This window comes from Pristiophorus japonicus, unplaced genomic scaffold, assembly GCF_044704955.1.
Source record: "Pristiophorus japonicus isolate sPriJap1 unplaced genomic scaffold, sPriJap1.hap1 HAP1_SCAFFOLD_29, whole genome shotgun sequence".
Lineage (NCBI taxonomy): Eukaryota > Metazoa > Chordata > Chondrichthyes > Pristiophoridae > Pristiophorus > Pristiophorus japonicus.
Genome location: NW_027252668.1, coordinates 6289595 through 6308353, shown reverse-complemented (window position 1 = coordinate 6308353; position 18759 = coordinate 6289595). Strand labels below are relative to the sequence as shown.

Sequence of the window (18759 nt, the reverse complement as noted above, 5' to 3'; positions counted from 1 at the left end):
GCGGGAATAATTCCCCGGTCACTGCATCCTGTAAACACAAAGTCCCGCATCCATCCCGCCAGTGCCGTCCCGTTTCACCGATTCTCACACAAAGCTCACAACATAACAGGATTATCTGTGAGGGGAGACTGTGTATCCCCGCCCGCTCATTGTGACCGGTACACCCGGAGTTTCTGATCTCATATAAAAATATCGTTCTCAAATATTTAATAATCTCATATTGCTGCAGCGACTGCACTCCAAAAGTACTTCATTGGCTTTGAGAAGTCCGATGGCCGTATATATCCTTTAATTAAATAGCTGAAATAATTTCCCAACCAAACTGTCCACACTGCCATCCCCAGGTCACTGCTCTCTCTGTGAGGCGGTGGGTGGCTCTTAAAAGAGCCTTTGTGTTGTGCTGGGTGGAAAGGGTGGAGTTTTTTTTTTTGAAATTCGTAGCCAATCGTTCCAATTCTTTGTCAAATCACAAACGCCAGAGGTCACCTTGCACACGCCAAGGATCACTCTGCGCCAATGCTCTTAGCCAAAAGGCCTAGAGCCACTGCACCGTTCCTGGAAGTACTGCAATACCAGGTTCGTGCCATGGAGGTGGATGGGTCAGGTCCCACACACACCTCCGTGGAGGTGGATGGGTCAAGCCACCCCACCCACCTCGGTGGAGTTGTTCAGCCGCCGAATCCATAGAGAGTGCGGCCCTGGCGTTTGAGAGCGTACACCACATCCATGGCAGTGACCGTCTTGCGCTTGGCGTGCTCGGTGTAGGTGACGGCGTCCCTGATGACATTCTCCAGGAAAACCTTCAGCACCCCGCGGGTCTTCTCGTAGATCAGGCCCGAGATCCGCTTGACACCGCACGGCGAGCCAGGCGGCGGATGGCGGGTTTGGTGATGCCCTGGATGTTATCACGGAGCACTTTACGGTGCCGCTTGGCTCCGCCTTTGCCCAGTCCTTTGCCTCCTTTACCTCGTCCAGACATTTTTTTTATTTCAAAATATACTTTATTCATATAAAAAAATTGCACTATACATTGGAAAGCAGTTCAGTACATTTGGATGCGGTCAGCAATTCCATACAATGCATTTGGATGCTGACGGCAGTTCCGTTCAATACATTTGCTTGCTTTACATTACAAGGTACAGTTGAGTGCAATCCTTAATACAGTCATCAAGTTACGTTACATGTGGCACTTTACGGTACACAGAATGAGTGAGGGTACAGTTACAATTCTTTACAACATACATTACTAAAGAGAACTTGCATTATACATGGCACTACGTAGGTGTTTTCAGATCATGGTGCTCTATGTATACAGAAAGTTTACAAGTACAGCCCGAGGGGAGTTTTATACTGATTTCAGCCCCTGAGTTTATCGTGGCGGAAGGGCTTTAAACTGTGGCTCTTCCCCACATGCCTTTGCAGCGACTGTACCAATTTTTAGTGCGTCCCTCAGCACGTACTCCTGGATCCTGGAGTGCGCTAGTCTGCAACACGTAGACGTGGACATCTTGCTCTAGAAGACCAGCAAATTTCGGTAAGATCAAAGTGCATCTTTCACTGAGTTGATGACCCTCCAGCAGCAGATAATGTCTGTCCGGTGTGTGTCGCTGGGAACAGTCCATCTGTGTTACGGAACTGCTTGGGATGAACCTGGACAGCAACCACTGCATCTCTTTCCAGACCTGCCTTGCAAAGGCGCAATCATGAAGGAGATGGGTGACAGTTTCGTCCGTCCCGCAGCTGACTCAGAGGCACCATGCAGTGCTGCTGAGACACCGGCTGTGCATGAAGGATCTGACAGGTTGGGCCCTCCTCACCGCCAACCAAGCTACATCTTGGTGCTTGTGTGAAAGCTCCGGTGATGAGACGTTCTGCCAAACGAGTTCGACAGTCTGCTCGGGGAACCACCTGACAGGGTCCACCATCTCCTTCTTTCGTAGGGCGTCCAGGACCTTATGTGCTGACCACTGCTTTATGGCCATGTGGTCAAAGGGGTTTTTTCTGAAAATCTTTTCCACGGGACAGGTGGACAGGCATGGTCCAACTGGTGGGGGCGTTTCGCAGCAGCATGGCCAGACCCATCCTTCGGGAACAGGTAGAACCTGAGCACGTAGTAACACTTGGTGTTTGAGTACCGGGGGTTCATGCACAGCTTGATGCAGCCGCAGACAAAGGTGGCCATCAGGATGAGGGCCACTTCGGAACATCCTTTCTTCCACTGTCCAGAGACTTTACATCGTGTCTCTGTGGACAGTCTACTTTGGACATCCAGACAAAGTTGAAGACGGCCGGGTGATTACCGCGGCCCAGGAGCGTGAGATGGGCCAGACCTGCGCTACGTACAACAACACTGAGAGCACCTTACTCCTGATTACCAGGTTCTTTCCTGCAATGGAGAGGGAGTGCTGCTCCCACAATCCTACCTCATCCAGACATGATGATTCTTCACTCAAACTGTTCCAGAATGAGGAACCAACTGCTCCTGGCTTCTTTGTTACAGGGCTGGCCCCGACCTGACTGAGAAAGCGCAGAGTGAGAGAGGCGGGAAGGGGAGGAGACAGAGTGAGAGGTTAAACAGAGAGCGCGGCAGGGGAGGAGACAGAATCAAGATTGAGAGACAGAGCAGAGCGCCGCCTCTGATCTTCCAGCTCCACCTCCAGCTTTCTGCAACCGCCAATTTCAAATTGTTTTCTCCACAATCCAACCGATACACAGCGCTCTGCACAAACCCTTACAGACTCGGAATTCATATTCAAAGCTTGCAGGGACCAGAAGCTTTTAAATAAGGTCCCGGTACAATTAACAATCAGAAATATTCCCGCCTATGTAGTCCGTTCCCTGTCAATCTCAGACCTTATTCCATCTCCTCTCAGACCGGTTCAGCACTTTACAAACACCTTATTCCAACTGATTTGGAGAATCTGGTGTTTGGGGTTTGAGTTGTGAGGCGGGGTATCGCCGCCAGTCCCACTGTCTCAGAGACTCTTCCCCCTGAATCTGTGAAATGACAGTGACCAGGAACTGAGACTGGAGCCGGACTCAAACTCCTTACAGTGAGGCCCGGGCCGGACATCCCATTCTCTGTGTTTTATTGTGGGCACTGGGGGAGGGGTGGGTGCAGACACTGGGGGAGGGGTGAGTGCAGACACTGGGGGAGGGGTGGGTGCAGACACTGGGGGAGGCGATCAACTCTTTTCTGAGAGGCGTGGGTGGCTCTGAGAAGAGCCTTTGGGTTTAAACGTTTAGAAGTTGCCTTTTTATTTACTTTTTGTGCGCTGCTTTCTTGGCCTTTGTTGATTTGGGCGCGGCCTTCAGCCTCGGATTCTCCACCTTTTTGGCCGCCTTCACTTTCTTGAGGCTCTTGGGCTTCTTCGCCGCCGCCTTCTTCCGAGCCGGTCCTTTCACTGTCTTTTTTGCAGTTGGCACCTTTTTGGTGCTCGTTTTCTTGGCTGCTGCTTTCTTTGCTGGAGATTTCTTGGCTGCTGCTTTCTTTGCTGGAGATTTCTTGGCTGCTGCTTTCTTTGCTGGAGATTTCTTGGCTGCTGGCTTCTTCACCTTCTTTCCCACTTTTTCCTGGGGATCCGTCTTTGCGATTTTGAAGGAGCCCGAGGCGCCCGTGCCCTTGATCTGCTTCAGGGAGCCATTCATTACATTCTTCTTGATACTGAACCTGATCTGGAAGCCGCGCTTCTGCACATCGACGCCTTTGGCCGCCAGAGCCTTCTTTATCGCAGCCAGGGACATTCCCTTGCGATCCTTGCCATCGGCCACAACCTTGAGGATCTGGTCGCCCAATTTGGGACCGGCTGGCCCGGAGCGGGGAGCCGCCTTCTTCTTCTTGCTGGGAGCCTTGGTTTGAGCGACGGCGGCAGGAGGAGCCGTTTCGGCGGCTGCAGTATCAGTCATGTCCGCGACTCTGGAAAATCTCTCTGACAGTCAGAGCTGGGTCAGAAATGAAACGAGAGGCGGCGACACAGAGCAACTTAAAGGCAGCGAGCGGACGGGGGAGGAGACATCCTGCTGTCAGCTCCCGGCCCCTCCAGCCTCTCTGTGTTTCTCTCTCCTCACTAACTCTCCGATTCCAATTCAACTCGGGCCCTCCACATTCCCAGAGTGGCCTCTTTCTGTCCCGAAGACCGGGATGTTTGCTGCCGAGTAAGTTCCATCCGAATTGAAGGCAGCAATTTCGATTTAAACCCGTTTCATTGCTGCACTGGTCGCGCTCTCTCAGCCGATCGCAGATATTTTCTGTTTTTTGACTGAAATTTGAAATCAAATCAAACTTTCTGATTCATTCCCACTTCAGGCCTGAACAGGGCAGCAGGGCGATCCTGTGACAGGGAAATCTTTGAATTTTACACAAGAGGGACTCTGAAATCCGGCGATGAGAGTGGACACACAAACACAGTGATATTAGTCTAACCCGCCCGTCCCTTTAACACACTCTCGCTCACACAATGTTGAAATCTGCACATTCACAGCACTTTCTGGGAATGAGAAATCTGCTCCCAGCACAGGTTTTCCTCTCCACTCGGATTTGCTGCCGATTCTCGGGTCAGTTGTCGTTTCCCAGCTCAGTAAGTGTTAAACACTCTGAGGCCGGCGCTCCTCACAGTGTCTGTTCCCAGATTCAGGGGCAGGAGCCAATCACAGCTGTGGCTGGCTTAACCCATATCTGCTTTTAAGTTGTTATTGTTCTAATGCAGAAATATGTTTGACTAACATGAAAATACAAATTATGAGCTCACCGCCCCTGCAGCCTCTCTTTGTCTCTCTCCTCCGAAATTGAGGGACATATAACAGTAACTGGTGTCCTATCAATCCCATACTCAACACCCAGAGATAGCTATCAGAGAGAGTGACAGAGAGACAGACACAGTTTCAATCTTAAACTCCTGAACTGTGTCTCCATATTACGCTCAATAATAGTATCACACATTAATGTACAGCACCAGCGGAAAAGACACAGAGACAGATACAGTATCAGTTTTACACTTTGTACCAGATAGATAGATTTTTAACCAATAAGGGAATTAAGGGTTACGGGGAGCGGGCGGGTAAGTGGAGCTGAGTCCACGTCCAGATCAGCCATGATCTTGTTGAATGGCAGAGCAGGCTCGAGGAGCTAGATGGCCTACTCCTGTTCCCAATTCTTATGTTCTTAGGTTTCCATAATACGCTCAGTAACAGTGCCACACCTTCACGTATTGCACCAGAGAGAGAAACAGAGACATTATCCGTCTTGCACTTCCAACAGTGTTTCCACATCACGCTAAATAACAGTATCCCGCCTTCACAACCAGTACAAGAGAGAGCGGATAGCAACAGAGAGGCAGAGAGAGGGGAGAGAGCTGAGCGAGAGACAGAAGCGTGCGAGGTAGGGCAGTGAGGCACAGAAAGACATGCACAGTATCAGTTCCAGATTGACCTGTGAAGTCCCGTTTTATTCTGGAGAGACAGAAGATGCAGTCTCCTCTCTCACTGATACTGTACCAGAGACAGACACGTTATGAATCCCACACTGCGGGACAGTGTCAGAGAGTGAGAGAAACAGTGTCTCACATTTGTCACTCGCTTGTCTGTTGTACTGTCTGCAATCTTGCCGTTCAGGGCCACAAGAACATAACAAATCAGAGCAGGAGTAGGCCATTTGGTCCCCCGAGCCTGCTCTGCCATTCAATAAGATCATGGCTGATCTGATCATGGACTCAGCTCCACTTCCCTGCCCGCTCCGCGTAACCCTTTTGTTCCTCTGTATACTTGTATTTACTCTGTACAGCCACCAGAGGGCTCATCCCCTGGAGTCCCAAGGATCCCATAATCCTTTGGGAGCACAGGTATTTAAGGAGGCTTCCCAGGTTGGAGAGACACTCTGGAGACCTGCAATGAAAGACTAAGGTCACACTTTACTTTGAGCTCACAGTGTTCACACTTACTCCACACACAACACCTTCAGTCCATTATCACTCAAAAATCTGTCTGTCTCCGCCTTAAATATATTCAATGACACAGGCTCCACAGCTCTCTGGCACAGATAATTCCATAGATTTACAACCCTCTGAGAGAAGAAATTCCTCCTCATCCCAGTTTTAAATGGGCAGCCCCTAATTCTAAGATTATGTCCCCTAGTTTTAGTTGCCCCATGAGTGGAAATATCCTCTCTGTATCCACCTTGTCAAGTCCCCTCATTATCTTATAAGTTTCAATAAGATCACCTCTTATTCTTCTGAACTCCAATGTTTTTAGGCCCAATCTACTCAAACCTATCCTCATAAGTCAACCGCCTCATAGAAACGTAGAAACATAGAAAATAGGTGCAGGAGTAGGCCATTCGGCCCTTCTAGCCTGCACCGCCATTCAATGAGTTCATGGCTGAACATTCAACTTCAGTATCCCATTCCTGCTTTCTCGCCATACCCCTTGATCCCCCTAGTAGTAAGGACCTCATCTAACTCCTTTTTGAATATATTTAGTGAATTGGCCTCAACAACTTTCTGTGGTAGAGAATTCCACAGGTTCACCACTCTCTGGGTGATGAAGTTCCTCCGCATCTCGGTCCTAAATGGCTTACCCCTTATCCTTAGACTGTGACCTCTGGTTCTGGACTTCCCCAACATTGGGAACATTCTTCCTGCATCTAACCTGTCTAACCCCGTCAGAATTTTAAATGTTTCTATGAGGTCCCCTCTCATTCTTCTGAACTCCAGTGAATACAAGCCCAGTTGATCCAGTCTTTCTTGATAGGTCAGTCCCGCCATCCGGGAATCAGTCTGGTGAACCTTCACTGCACTCCCTCAATAGCAAGAATGTCCTTCCTCAGGTTAGGAGACCAAAACTGTACACAATACTCCAGGTGTGGCCTCACCAATGCCCTGTACAACTGTAGCAACACCTCCCTGCCCCTGTACTCAAATCCCCTTGCTATGAAGGCCAACATGCCATTTGCTTTCTTAACCGCCTGCTGCACCTGCATGCCAACCTTCAATGACTGATGTACCATGACACCCAGGTCTCTTTGCACCTCCCCTTTTCCTAATCTGTCACCATTCAGATAATATTCTGTCTCTCTGTTTTTACCACCAAAGTGGATAACCTCACATTTATCCACATTATACTTCATCTGCCATGCATTTGCCCACTCACCTAACCTATCCAAGTCGCTCTGCAGCCTCACAGCATCCTCCTCGCAGCTCACACTGCCACCCAACTTAGTGTCATCCGCAAATTTGGAGATACTACATTTAACCCCCTCATCTAAATCATTAATGTACAGTGTAAACAGCTGGGGCCCCAGCACAGAACCTTGCGGTACCCCACTAGTCACTGCCTGCCATTCTGAAAAGTACCCATTTACTCCTACTCTTTGCTTCCTGTCTGACAACCAGTTCTCAATCCATGTCAGTACACTACCCCCAATCCCATGTGCTCTAACTTTGCACATCAATCTCTTGTGTGGGACCTTGTCGAACGCCTTCTGAAAGTCCAAATATACCACATCAACTGGTTCTCCCTTATCCACTCTACTGGAAACATCCTCAAAAAATTCCAGAAGATTTGTCAAGCATGATTTCCCTTTCACAAATCCATGCTGACTTGGACCTATCATGTCACCTCTTTCCAAATGCACTGCTATGACATCCTTAATAATTGATTCCATCATTTTACCCACTACCGATGTCAGGCTGACCGGTCTATAATTCCCTGTTTTCTCTCTCCCTCCTTTTTTAAAAAGTGGGGTTACATTGGCTACCCTCCACTCCATAGGAACTGATCCAGAGTCAATGGAATGTTGGAAAATGACTGTCAACGCATCCACTATTTCCAAGGCCACCTCCTTAAGTACTCTGGGATGCAGTCCATCAGGCCCTGGGGATTTATCGGCCTTCAATCCCATCAATTTCCCCAACACATCTTCGGAATCAACTGAGTGAACCTTCTCTGAACAGCCTCCATTGCAAGTATATCCTTCCTTAAATACGGAGACCAAAACTGTACACAGTACTCCAGGTGTGGCCTCACCAATACCCTGTACAGTTATAGTAGGACTTCTCTATTTTTATACTCTATCCACCTTGCAATAAAGGCCAACATTCCATTTGCCTTCCTGATTACTTGCTGTACCTGCATGCAAACTTTTTGTGCTTCATGCACGAGGACCCCCAGATCGCTTTGTACTGCTGCACTTTGCAATTTTTCTCTATTTAAATTATAATTTGCTTTTCTATTATTTCTGCCAAAGTGATAACCTCACATTTTCCCACATTGTACTCCATCTGGAAGTGGACCTGAGTCCATGATCGGATCAGCCATGATCACACTAAATGGCGGACCAGGCTCGAGGGACTATATGGTCTACTCCTGCTCCTATTTCTTATGTTCTTATGGGCCACATTTATGCTCACTCACTTAGCCTGTCTATATCCTTTTGCAGATTTTTTGTGCCTTCCTCACAATTTGCTTTCCCACCCATCTTTGTATCATCGGTAAACTTGGCTACATTAAACTCAGTCCCTTCGTCCAAGTCATTAATATAGATTGTAAATAGTTGAGTACCCAGCACCAAACCCTGCAGCACCCCACTAGTTATTGTTTGCCAACTGGAAAATGACCCATTCATCTCGACTCTCTGTTTTCTGTTCGTTAACCAATCCTCTATCCAAGCATATATTATTCCCAACCCCGTGAGCTTTTATCTTGTGCAGTAACCTCTTATGTGGCACTTTATCGAATGCCTTCTGAAAATCCAAATACACCACATCCACTGGTTTCCCCATATCCACCCTGCTTGTTACATCTTCAAAGAACTCCAGCAAATTTGTTAAAATGATTTCCCTTTCATAAAACCATGCTGACTCTGCTTGATTGAATCATGCTTTTCCAAATGTCCTGCTACTGCCATCTTAATAATGGACTCCAGCATTTCCCAATGACAGATGTTAGGTTAACTGGTCAATAGTTTCCTGCTTTTTGTCTGCTTCCCTTTTTAAATAATGGTGTTACATTTGTGGTTTTCCAATCTGCTCGGATCTCTCCAGAATCCAGGAAATTTTGGTAGATTACAAACAATGCATCCACTATCTCTACAGCCACATTTCTTAAGACCACAGGATGTAAGCCATCAGGTCCAGGGGACTGGTCCGTCTTTAGTCCCATTATTTTACCGAGTACTACTTCGTTAGTGACAGTGATTGTAATAAGTTCCTCCCTACCTATAACCTCTTGATTGTGCACTTCGATATTACTCACAGTGAGAGTGTTTAAACGAATCTCGGACTGTTTCTGTCAGATATTAACTCCTGCACGGTCCCAGCAAACACTCCCACTCCCTCGTTCCTCCGATGTTTCTGCAGGATTGCTTTGTGAAGACGGGCTCATGGAGAGAGAAATAGCCTGCACGGAATGATCCCAAATTGAGCATCTCCAAGGGACAAGGCTCCCAGCTTTAATCATTCTCTGTCCTTTCCCCCCAGGCCCAGTTCCTTTGTCAGATTCTGATAAAAGTAAATTGAGAAAGTGCTTTTTGATTTTTTCAGCTGAATTATTGCAGAGCTGCGCATGCGCGGTCTAGCCCCGCCCCCTGTGTCGATTCCCAGTGAGCAGAAGAGCGCATGCGCCCTCCCCTCCCCCAGTCCTGCCTGTGATCACCATTCACTCAGTGAGCGCAAGACGATGGTTTCAAACAGCCGGAAATGGAGAGCCCGCGGCCCCGGGGTAAGGCAGCGAGCAGCAGTCTCCTTACAGCAGCGCAGCGCTTTGGGAGCGTGTCCGCAGATGGGCTCAGAGACCGACACTGAGTCCGGGGAGAGTTCAGTGGGAGTCGGGGTCTGTGTGTCAGGGGCGGAGTGGAGCAAGAACTAGTATCAGTGCGTGGTGTGAGTGGGGGGAGGGAGAGGCCATTCTCGGGCTGTGTGTGGACAGTGTGTGTCCAGGGGGAAGGAGGACAGAATGGGCAGAATCTGCTGTTTACAATCATTGCTGCTTTCTCTCTCCTAACCAGGAGTGAACGTTCCTGGTTTAGTTCCGTCGGGGGCTGTTTGTCAGAGGCAGAGTGGAGCAGGAACTAGTTCCGGAACATGGAGTGAGTGGGGGAAGGGAGAGGCCATTCTCGGGCTGTGTGTGGACAGTGTAAGGTAACAGAGAAAGTAAATCACCTCGCTCTTTCAAATCATTATTGATTTGGGGAAAGAAAGCAGCAGTGAATGTTCCTGATTCAGTTTCAATCTCACCGTGTCTGTTGTTCTTGGACAGTGAACAGTGGAAACACAGCCTGGCAGTGAGGATGTGAGGAGTTTCATAAAGTGCATCTATTGCAGGAGAGGAGTGTGGGAGAAGATATTTTAAAACTGGTTATATTGCCTGGTGCATTGACTTCTCCAGAACCGTGTTGCTGGTGATCGGGAGATACATTGTCACTCACTCAGATACATCATAATCTTCACCCGCATCTATATCTTATGACTAATATTGTTCTTGTATTATTATTCTCAGAGCAAAATTCTTCAACCAGCCAGAACAAATGAGAGCTTTCCTCCACCCGGAACATGAGGAACAGTTCAGGCAGCTCCTTCTCCCATACAGTAAGTATATTATCACTCACGGAGCATAGGGACAAAGAACTGGCCTCAATCCTATTATCACAGGCAGCAGAATCAGTCAGTCGCACAGTGATCCGAAGTGGCAGAGTTACATTGTGAATCTTAGTCACGTGGAGCAGTAAAATCAGATGGTATTTCAGCACTGAAACCGATCTCACTGGCAGGTACATTAAACACCCACACTCACTTGCCAGAAACTGGCAGGTAGAGAATAAAACACCGATCGGAAAAAATAACAAATAGATAGTATAAACCATACTCGCATATCAGAAGCTGACGGGTACAGAGCAAAAGCCATATTCACGTTTCAGAATCCGACGGATTTAGTATTTAACCCCCCGAACATACCAGAAGATGACAGGTGCAGAACAAAACCCACATTCCTGTACCATAGACTGACAGATACAGTATACAACACACACACACATTTATGAAAGTGACAGTAACAGAATAAAATCCGCACTTGCATACCAGAGAGTGACAGGTAAAGTGTAAATCCCATGTGCACATATCCAAAAACTGAAAGGCAATAAGTAAAATTGGTACTTGCATCGCAGAAACTGACAGGGGCAGAGTAAAACCCACACGCACACACCAGAAAAATGACAGGTAGAAGACAAAATCTTCACTCCCATAATCAGAGAAATACAGGTAAAAAGTAAAATTGATCCTCACGTTCACATACCAGAGACAGGCAGATACAGAGTAAATTCCACACTCGCACAGCAGGAACTGGCAGGTACAGTCTAAAACACACAATCAAGTAACAGGAACAAATAGGTACAGATTAAACCTAGACCAACACAGCAGAAACTTAGAGGCACAGATTAAACCTCAACACACATACCAAAACCTGACGGGTACAAAATAATACACACACTCACAGATCAGAGACTGAAGATACAGTATAAAACCCACACACACATATCAGAGACTATGATACAGTATAAAACCCACACTCACAGATCAGAGACTGAGAGATATAGTATAAAACCCACACTCGCATATCAGAGGCTGACATATTAAAATCCATATTCCCATAACATAAATTGACAGACACAGTGAAATGCCATACTCACTTAGTACTCGACAGGTACAGAGTAAAGACCTCTCTTCCATACCAGAAACTGACACGTACAAAGAAAAGCCCACTCTCAATTAAGCAGAAACTGGCAGGTATAGAGTAAGGCCCACAATCACATATCAGAACTTGACAGGTACAGAATAAAACTCAGACTCCCATAACAGAAATGGAGAGATACAGAGAAAGTCCCACTCTCACATACCAGAGACAGATAGATACAGAGTGAAACTCAGACTCATTTACCAGAGACTGACAGATTCAGCATAAACACTCACCTCCACAACAAAAATTGACAGAAAGTAAAACGAATTCCCTACCAGGAATTGGTGGTACACAATAAAACAATACGAACATACTGGAGAATGACGGGTATGGAGTAGAGCTCACATTCACATAACAGAGATGGACAGATACAGCACAAAACACAAACTCACACACCAGGAATGGAAAGATACAGAATGAAACCCACAGGCAATTAGCAGAAATTGACAGGTACAGGATAAAACCCACATTCTTGTATTAGAAACTGACACACACAGGAAGGCATCAAACAGGAAATTAGGGGTGCATACAATAAAGGTGCAGCAGTTATCATGGGTGACTTTAATATACATAATAGATTGGGCTAACCAAACTGGAAGCAATACGGTGGAGGAGGATTTCCTGGAGTGCATAAGGGATGGTTTTCTAGACCAATATGTCGAGGAATCAACTAGGGGGGAGTCCATCTTAGACTGGGTGTTGTGTAATGAGAGAGGATTAGTTAGCAATCTCGTTGTGCGAGGCCCCTTGGGGAAGAGTGACCATAATATGGTGGAATTCTGCATTAGGATGGAGAATGAAACAGTTAATTCAGAGACCATGGTCCAGAACTTAAAGAAGGGTAACTTTGAAGGTATGAGGCGTGAATTGGCTGGGATAGATTGGCGAATGATACTTAAGTGGTTGACAGTGGATGGGCAATGGCAGACATTTAGAGACCGCATGGATGAACTACAACAATTGTACATCCCTGTCTGGCGTAAAAATAAAAAAGGGAAGGTGGCTCAACCGTGGATATCAAGGGAAATCAGGGATAGTATTAAAGCCAAGGAAGTGGCATACAAATTGGCCAGAAATAGCAGAAATACCGGAGACTGGGAGAAATTTAGAACTCAGCAGAGGAGGACAAAGGGTTTGATTAGGGCAGGGAAAATAGAGTACGAGGGGAAGCTTGCAGGGAAGCAAGCAAGACGGACTGCAAAAGCTTCTATAGGTATGTAAAGAGATAAAGGTTAGTAAAGACAAACGTAGGTCCCCTGCAGTCAGAATCAGGGGAAGTCATAACGGGGAACAAAGAAATGGCAGACCAATTGAACAAGTACTTTGGTTCGGTATTCACTAAGGAGGACACAAACAACCTTCCCCATATAAAAGGGGTCAGAGGATCTAGTAAGAAGGAGGAACTGAGGGAAATCCTTATTAGTCAGGAAATTGTGTTGGGGAAATTGATGGGATTGAAGGCCGATAAATCCCCAGGGCCTGATGGACTGCATCCCAGAGTACTTAAGGAGGTGGCCTTGGAAATAGCGGATGCATGGACAGTCATTTTCCAGCATTCCATTGACTCTGGATCAGTTCCTATGGAGTGGAGGGTAGCCAATGTAACCCCACTTTTTTTTTTAAAAAGGAGGGAGAGAGAAAACAGGGAATTATAGATCGGTCAGCCTGACATCGGTAGTGGGTAAAATGATGGAATCAATTATTAAGGATGTCAAAGCAGCGTATTTGGAAAGAGGTGACATGATAGATACAAGTCAGCATGGATTTGTGAAAGGGAAATCATGCTTGACAAATCTTTTGGAATTTTTTGAGGATGTTTCCAGTAGAGTGGACAAGGGAGAACCAGTTGATGTGGTGTATTTTGACTTTCAGAAAGCTTTCGACAAGGTCCCACACAAGAGATTAATGTGCAAAGTTAAAGCACATGGGATTGGGGGTAGTGTGCTGACATGGATTGAGAACTGGTTGGCAGACAGGAAGCAAAGAGTAGGAGTGAATGGGTACTTTTCAAAATGGCAGGCAGTGACTAGTGGGGTACCGCAAGGTTCTGTGCTGGGGCCCCAGCTGTTTACATTGTACATTAATGATTTAGACGAGGGGATTAAATGTTGTATCTCCAAATTTGCGGATGACACTAAATTGGGTGGCAGTGTGAGCTGTGAGGAGGATGCTATGAGGCTGCAGAGTGACTTGGATAGGTGAGGTGAGTGGGCAAATGCATGGCAGATGAAGTATAATGTGGATAAATGTGAGGTTATCCACTTTGGTGGTAAAAACAGAGAGACAGACTATTATCTGAATGGTGACAGATTAGGAAAAGGGGAGGTGCAATGAGACCTGGGTGTCATGGTACATCAGTCATTGAAGGTACAGCAGGCGGTTAAGAAAGCAAATGGCATGTTGGCCTTCATAGCGAGGGGATTTGAGTATAGGGGCAGGGAGGTGTTACTATAGTTGTACAGGGCCTTGGTGAGGCCACACCTGGAGTATTGTGTACAGTTTTGGTCTCCTAACTTGGGGAAGGAGATTCTTGCTATTGAGGGAGTGCAGCGAAGGTTCACCAGACTGATTCCCGGGATGGTGGGACTGACATATCAAGAAAGATTGGATCAACTGGGCTTGTATTCACTGGAGTTCAGAAGAATGAGAGGGGATCTCATAGAAACGTATAAAATTCTGATGGGACTGGACAGGTTAGATGCAGGAAGAATGTTCCCAATGTTGGGGAAGTCCAGAACCAGGGGTCACAGTCTAAGGATAAGGGGTAAGCCATTTAGGACCGAGATGAGGAGAAACTTCTTCATCCAGAGAGTGGTGAACCTGTGGAATTCTCTACCACAGAAAGTTGTTGAGGCCAATTCACTAAATATATTCAAAAAGGAGTTAGATGTAGTCCTTACTACTAGGGGGATCAAGGGGTATGGCGAGAAAGCAGAAATGGGGTACTGAAGTTGCACATTCAGCCATGAACTCATTGAATGGCGGTGCAGGCTTGAAGGGCCGAATGGCCTACTCCTACACCTATTTTCGATGTTTCTATGTTAACCCTCATCCACATACCAGAGATGGGCAGATACAGAGTCAATCCACATTCATATACCAGACACGCACAATATAAGAAAATTAGAACATAAAATGTAGGAGCAGGAATAGGCCATATGTCCCCTCGAGCCTGCTCCGCCATTTAATACAATCATGGCTGATCCGATCATGGACTCGGGTCCACTTCCTTGCCCGCTCCCCATAACCACTTATTCCCTTATCGGTTAGTAAACTGTCTATCTCGATCTTAAATATATTCAATGTCCTGGCTTCCACAGCTCTCTGAGGCAGCGAATTCCACAGATTTACAACCCTCAGAGAAGAAATTTCTCCTCCTCTCAGTTTTAAATGGGTAGCCCCTTATTCTAAGATTATGCCCCCTAGTTCTAGTCTCCCCTATCAGTGAAAACATCCTCTCTTCATCCACCTTGTCAAGCCCCCTCATAATCTTATACATTTCGATAAATCACCTCTCATTCATTCTTCTGAATTCCAATGAGTAGAGGCCCAACCTCTTCTCATAAGTCAATCCCTTCATCTCCGGAATCAACCTAGTGAACCTTCTCTGAACTGCCTCCAAAGCAAGTAGATCCTTTCATAAATATGGAAACCAAAACTGCACGCAGTATTCCAGGTGTGGCTTCACCAATATAACTGCAGCAAGACTTCCCTGCTTTTATACTCCAGCCCCTTTGCAATAAAGGCCAAGATTCCATTGGCCTTCCTGATCTCTTGCTGTACCTGCATACTAACCTTTTGTGTTTCATGCACAAGTACCCGCAGGTCCCGCTGTACTGCAGCACTTGGTAATCTTTCTCCATTTAAATAATAAATTGCTCTTTGATTTTTTTCTGCAAAAGTGCACGACCTCACACTTTCCAACATTGTACTCCATCTGCCAAATTTTTGCCCACTCACTTAGCCTAACTGTGTCATTTTGCATATTCTTTGTGTCCTCCTCACACATTGCTTTTCCTCCTATCTTTATATCATCAGCAAACTTGGCTACGTTACACTCGGTCCCTTCTTCCAAGTCGTTAATATAGATTGTAAATAGTTGGGGTCCCAGCACTGATCCCTGTGGCACACCACTAGTTACCGATTGCCAATCCGAGAATGAACCATTTATCCCGACTCTCTGTTTTCTGTTAGCATGGATAGAGGATTGGCTAACTGATATATTACCCCCAACCCCGTGAACTTTTATCTTGTGCAGTAACCTTTTATGTGGCACCTTGTCAAATGTCTTCTGGAGTCCAAATACACCACATCCACTTTATCCACCCTGTTCATTACATGCTCAAAGAATTCCAGCAAATTTGTCAAACTTAACTTCCCCTTCATAAATCCTTGCTGACTCTGCCTGACCGAATTTTGCTTTTCCAAATGTCCTGCTGCTGCTTCTTTAATAATAGACTCCAATATTTTCCCAACAACAGATGTTAGGCTAATTGGTCTACAGTTTCCTGATTTTTGTCTGCCTGTTTTTTCACCGAGTGCGGCTCTCAGGCCCCGGATAACACCGAGTGCAGCTCTTGGGCTCCGGGCAACATCCAGTGCGGCTCTCAGGCCCCGGGCAACATCGAGTGCAGCTCTCAGGCCCTGAGTCAGAGTCGCCAAGCCTGGCACCAGCAAACCCCGGGGGCAGTGCCACCCGCGCACCACTTGCATTTATGCAGAAGGCCCAGCAATTCCCAGTCGCTCTATCAGGGAGGGCGCTGGATGTGGAAGCCTCTCCCTGACCTCCTGTGTGGGTCTGTTTGTTGCATCAGTTTGAGCTGGAGTAGGGAGGAGGGAGAAGCTGCTGGGTTTCACCTCCAGTACTTCTGGGCCCAGTGGGACCAACAATTTCCCAGGTGGGACTGTCAAGGGAGGTGGGTTCCCTTCCCTGAAGGACAGTCGTGACCCAGATGTGTTTTTATGACAATCCGGCAGCTTTCATTGTCACTTTTTTTTAGTGCCGGCCAACAAATGACCAGATTCATCAAGCTCAATTTCACAACCTGCCTTTGTGTTTTTGTGGGTTCTCTCTCACACTCCCTTTTTCCCTGTTTGAAATTCACTTTATAGGGTATTAAAAGGGGAGGATTTGTAGACTGGAAGCTCAAACCAAACATCACTTCAAGATCTGACAGTCACTCGATACATCGGGACCGGAATATCATCAGCTTTTGACCATGGAAGCAGAAGGCACCGTTCACAGTGGGGAGAAACGGTACACGTGCTCTGTGTGTGGACAAGGCTTCAGCCAATCATCCAACCTGGAGAGACACAAGTGCAGTCACATTGGGGAGAAACCATGTAAATGTGAGGACTGTGGGAAACTATTCAACTACCCAACCCAGCTGAAAATGTACCAGCCGTTTACCTGCTCCGACTGTGGGAAGGGATTCACTCCATCATCCCACCTGCTGACACACCAGCAAGTTCCCACTGGGGAGAGGCTGTTCATCTGCTCCGACTGTGGGAAGGGATTCACTGCATCATCCCACCTGCTGACACAACAGCAAGTTCACACTCTGGAGAGGCCGTTCACCTGCTCCGACTGTGGGAAGGGATTCACTCAGTTATCCGCCCGACTGAGACACCAGCGAGTTCACACTGGGGAGAGACCTTTTAAATGTTCTGACTGAGAAGAGTTTTAAAAGCAAACAGCAACTCTTGACACACCAGCGAGTTCACACTGGGGAGAGGACGTTCACCTGCTCCGAGTGTGGGAAGAGATTCACTCAGTCATCCAGCCTGCTGACACACCAGCAAGTTCACACCGGGGAGAGGCTGTTCACCTGCGTGGAGTGTGGGAAGGGATTCACTACCTCATCCAGCCTGCTGATACAACAGCAAGTTCACACTGGGGAAAGACCGTTCTCCTGCTCCGACTGGGAAGGGATTCACTCAGTTATTCGCCCTGCTGAGACACCAGCGAGTTCACACTGAGGAGAGACCTTTTAAATGTTCTGACTGTGAGAAGAGTTTTAAAAGCAAACAGCACCTGCTGATACACCAGCGACTTCACACTGGGGAGAGGCCGTTCACCTGCTTCGACTGTGGGAAGGGATTCACTCTGTCATACCACCTGCTGAGACACCAGCGTGTTCACACTGGGGAGAGGCCGTTCAGCTGCTCTGAATGTGGGATGGGATTCACTCGGTCATCCCACCTGCTGAGACACCAGCGAATTCACACTGAGGAAAGGGCGTTCAGCTGCTCAGAGTGTGGGAAGGGATTCATTCGATCATCCAACCTGCTGAGCCACCAGCGAGTTCACAAGTGACTGCAGGGGTTGGATTCTGCTGTTGCTGCTGTTAATCACATCCTGGACTGAATTGTGTTCATTCTGACAGTTGGGGTTTATATCTCTTGTAACGCTGATGTTAATAACTCCTGTAGCTGAACTGGAATTTAATATTTGATATATAGACACATAAATTAGTGTTGCTTTCAACACATTGCTGTGGATTTTTGTCTTTCCCACCCTGAATGTTTCGCATCACTTGGCTGGAGCTGAGAAAGGACAATCTGGGGGGAGGATCATTCAGGGGGAACAGAATTTCAGCCTGGACACATTCCTTCAGGGCCACACTAAGATCACTTCATTCCTCTGAACTCAAATGTGTACAGGCTCAACCTATCGTCATAAGTCGACCCCCCTCATCTCCGGAATCAACTCCGGAATCTACAGCAGACATGAGCAAGGACCTGAGGCTTATTAAAAGACACATTTCATTACAAACAAGGTTACACTGGGAGAAATGTTCAGTTAGAACATAAGAACATAAATAGGAGCAGGAGTAGGCCATTTGGCCCCTCAGGCCTGCTCCGCCATTCAATAAGACCATGGCTGATCTGATCATGGACTCAGCTCCACTTCCCTGCCCGCTCCCCATAACCTTTTACTCACTTATCACTCAAAAATCTGTCTATCTATGCCTTAATATATTCAAAGACCCAGCCTCCACAGCTCTCTTGGGCAGAGAATTCCATAGATTTACAACC

At 47.0% G+C, this 18759-nt stretch overlaps 3 protein-coding genes across 4 annotated transcripts in view; 1 reads left to right on the top strand and 2 right to left on the bottom strand.

The window, feature by feature from the left end:
• Positions 1 to 18181, top strand: part of LOC139248273 (zinc finger protein 214-like) — a 55650-nt gene extending 37469 nt beyond the window's left edge. The window contains exons 1-3 of one of the 2 annotated variants that reach the window (XM_070872055.1): positions 9628 to 9711; positions 10489 to 10577; positions 16834 to 18181. In XM_070872055.1, coding sequence (XP_070728156.1) covers positions 16941 to 17396 — 456 coding nt within the window. In that variant the 5' untranslated portion in view covers positions 9628 to 9711; positions 10489 to 10577; positions 16834 to 16940 and the 3' untranslated portion in view covers positions 17397 to 18181. Of the gene's footprint in view, positions 1 to 9627; positions 9712 to 10488; positions 10578 to 16833 lie in introns of those variants that run through there. The other variant, XM_070872056.1, reaches the window with a different exon arrangement.
• The window catches only part of LOC139248263 (zinc finger protein 551-like), a 359795-nt gene that overhangs the window by 220834 nt on the left and 120202 nt on the right, over positions 1 to 18759 (bottom strand). The gene's annotated exons all lie outside the window — the stretch shown is intronic.
• On the bottom strand, positions 3161 to 3906 carry LOC139248270 (histone H1-like). Its single transcript, XM_070872051.1, has one exon. The coding sequence runs from the start codon at positions 3904 to 3906 to the stop codon at positions 3262 to 3264; it is 645 nt and encodes a 214-aa protein (XP_070728152.1). The 3' UTR covers positions 3161 to 3261.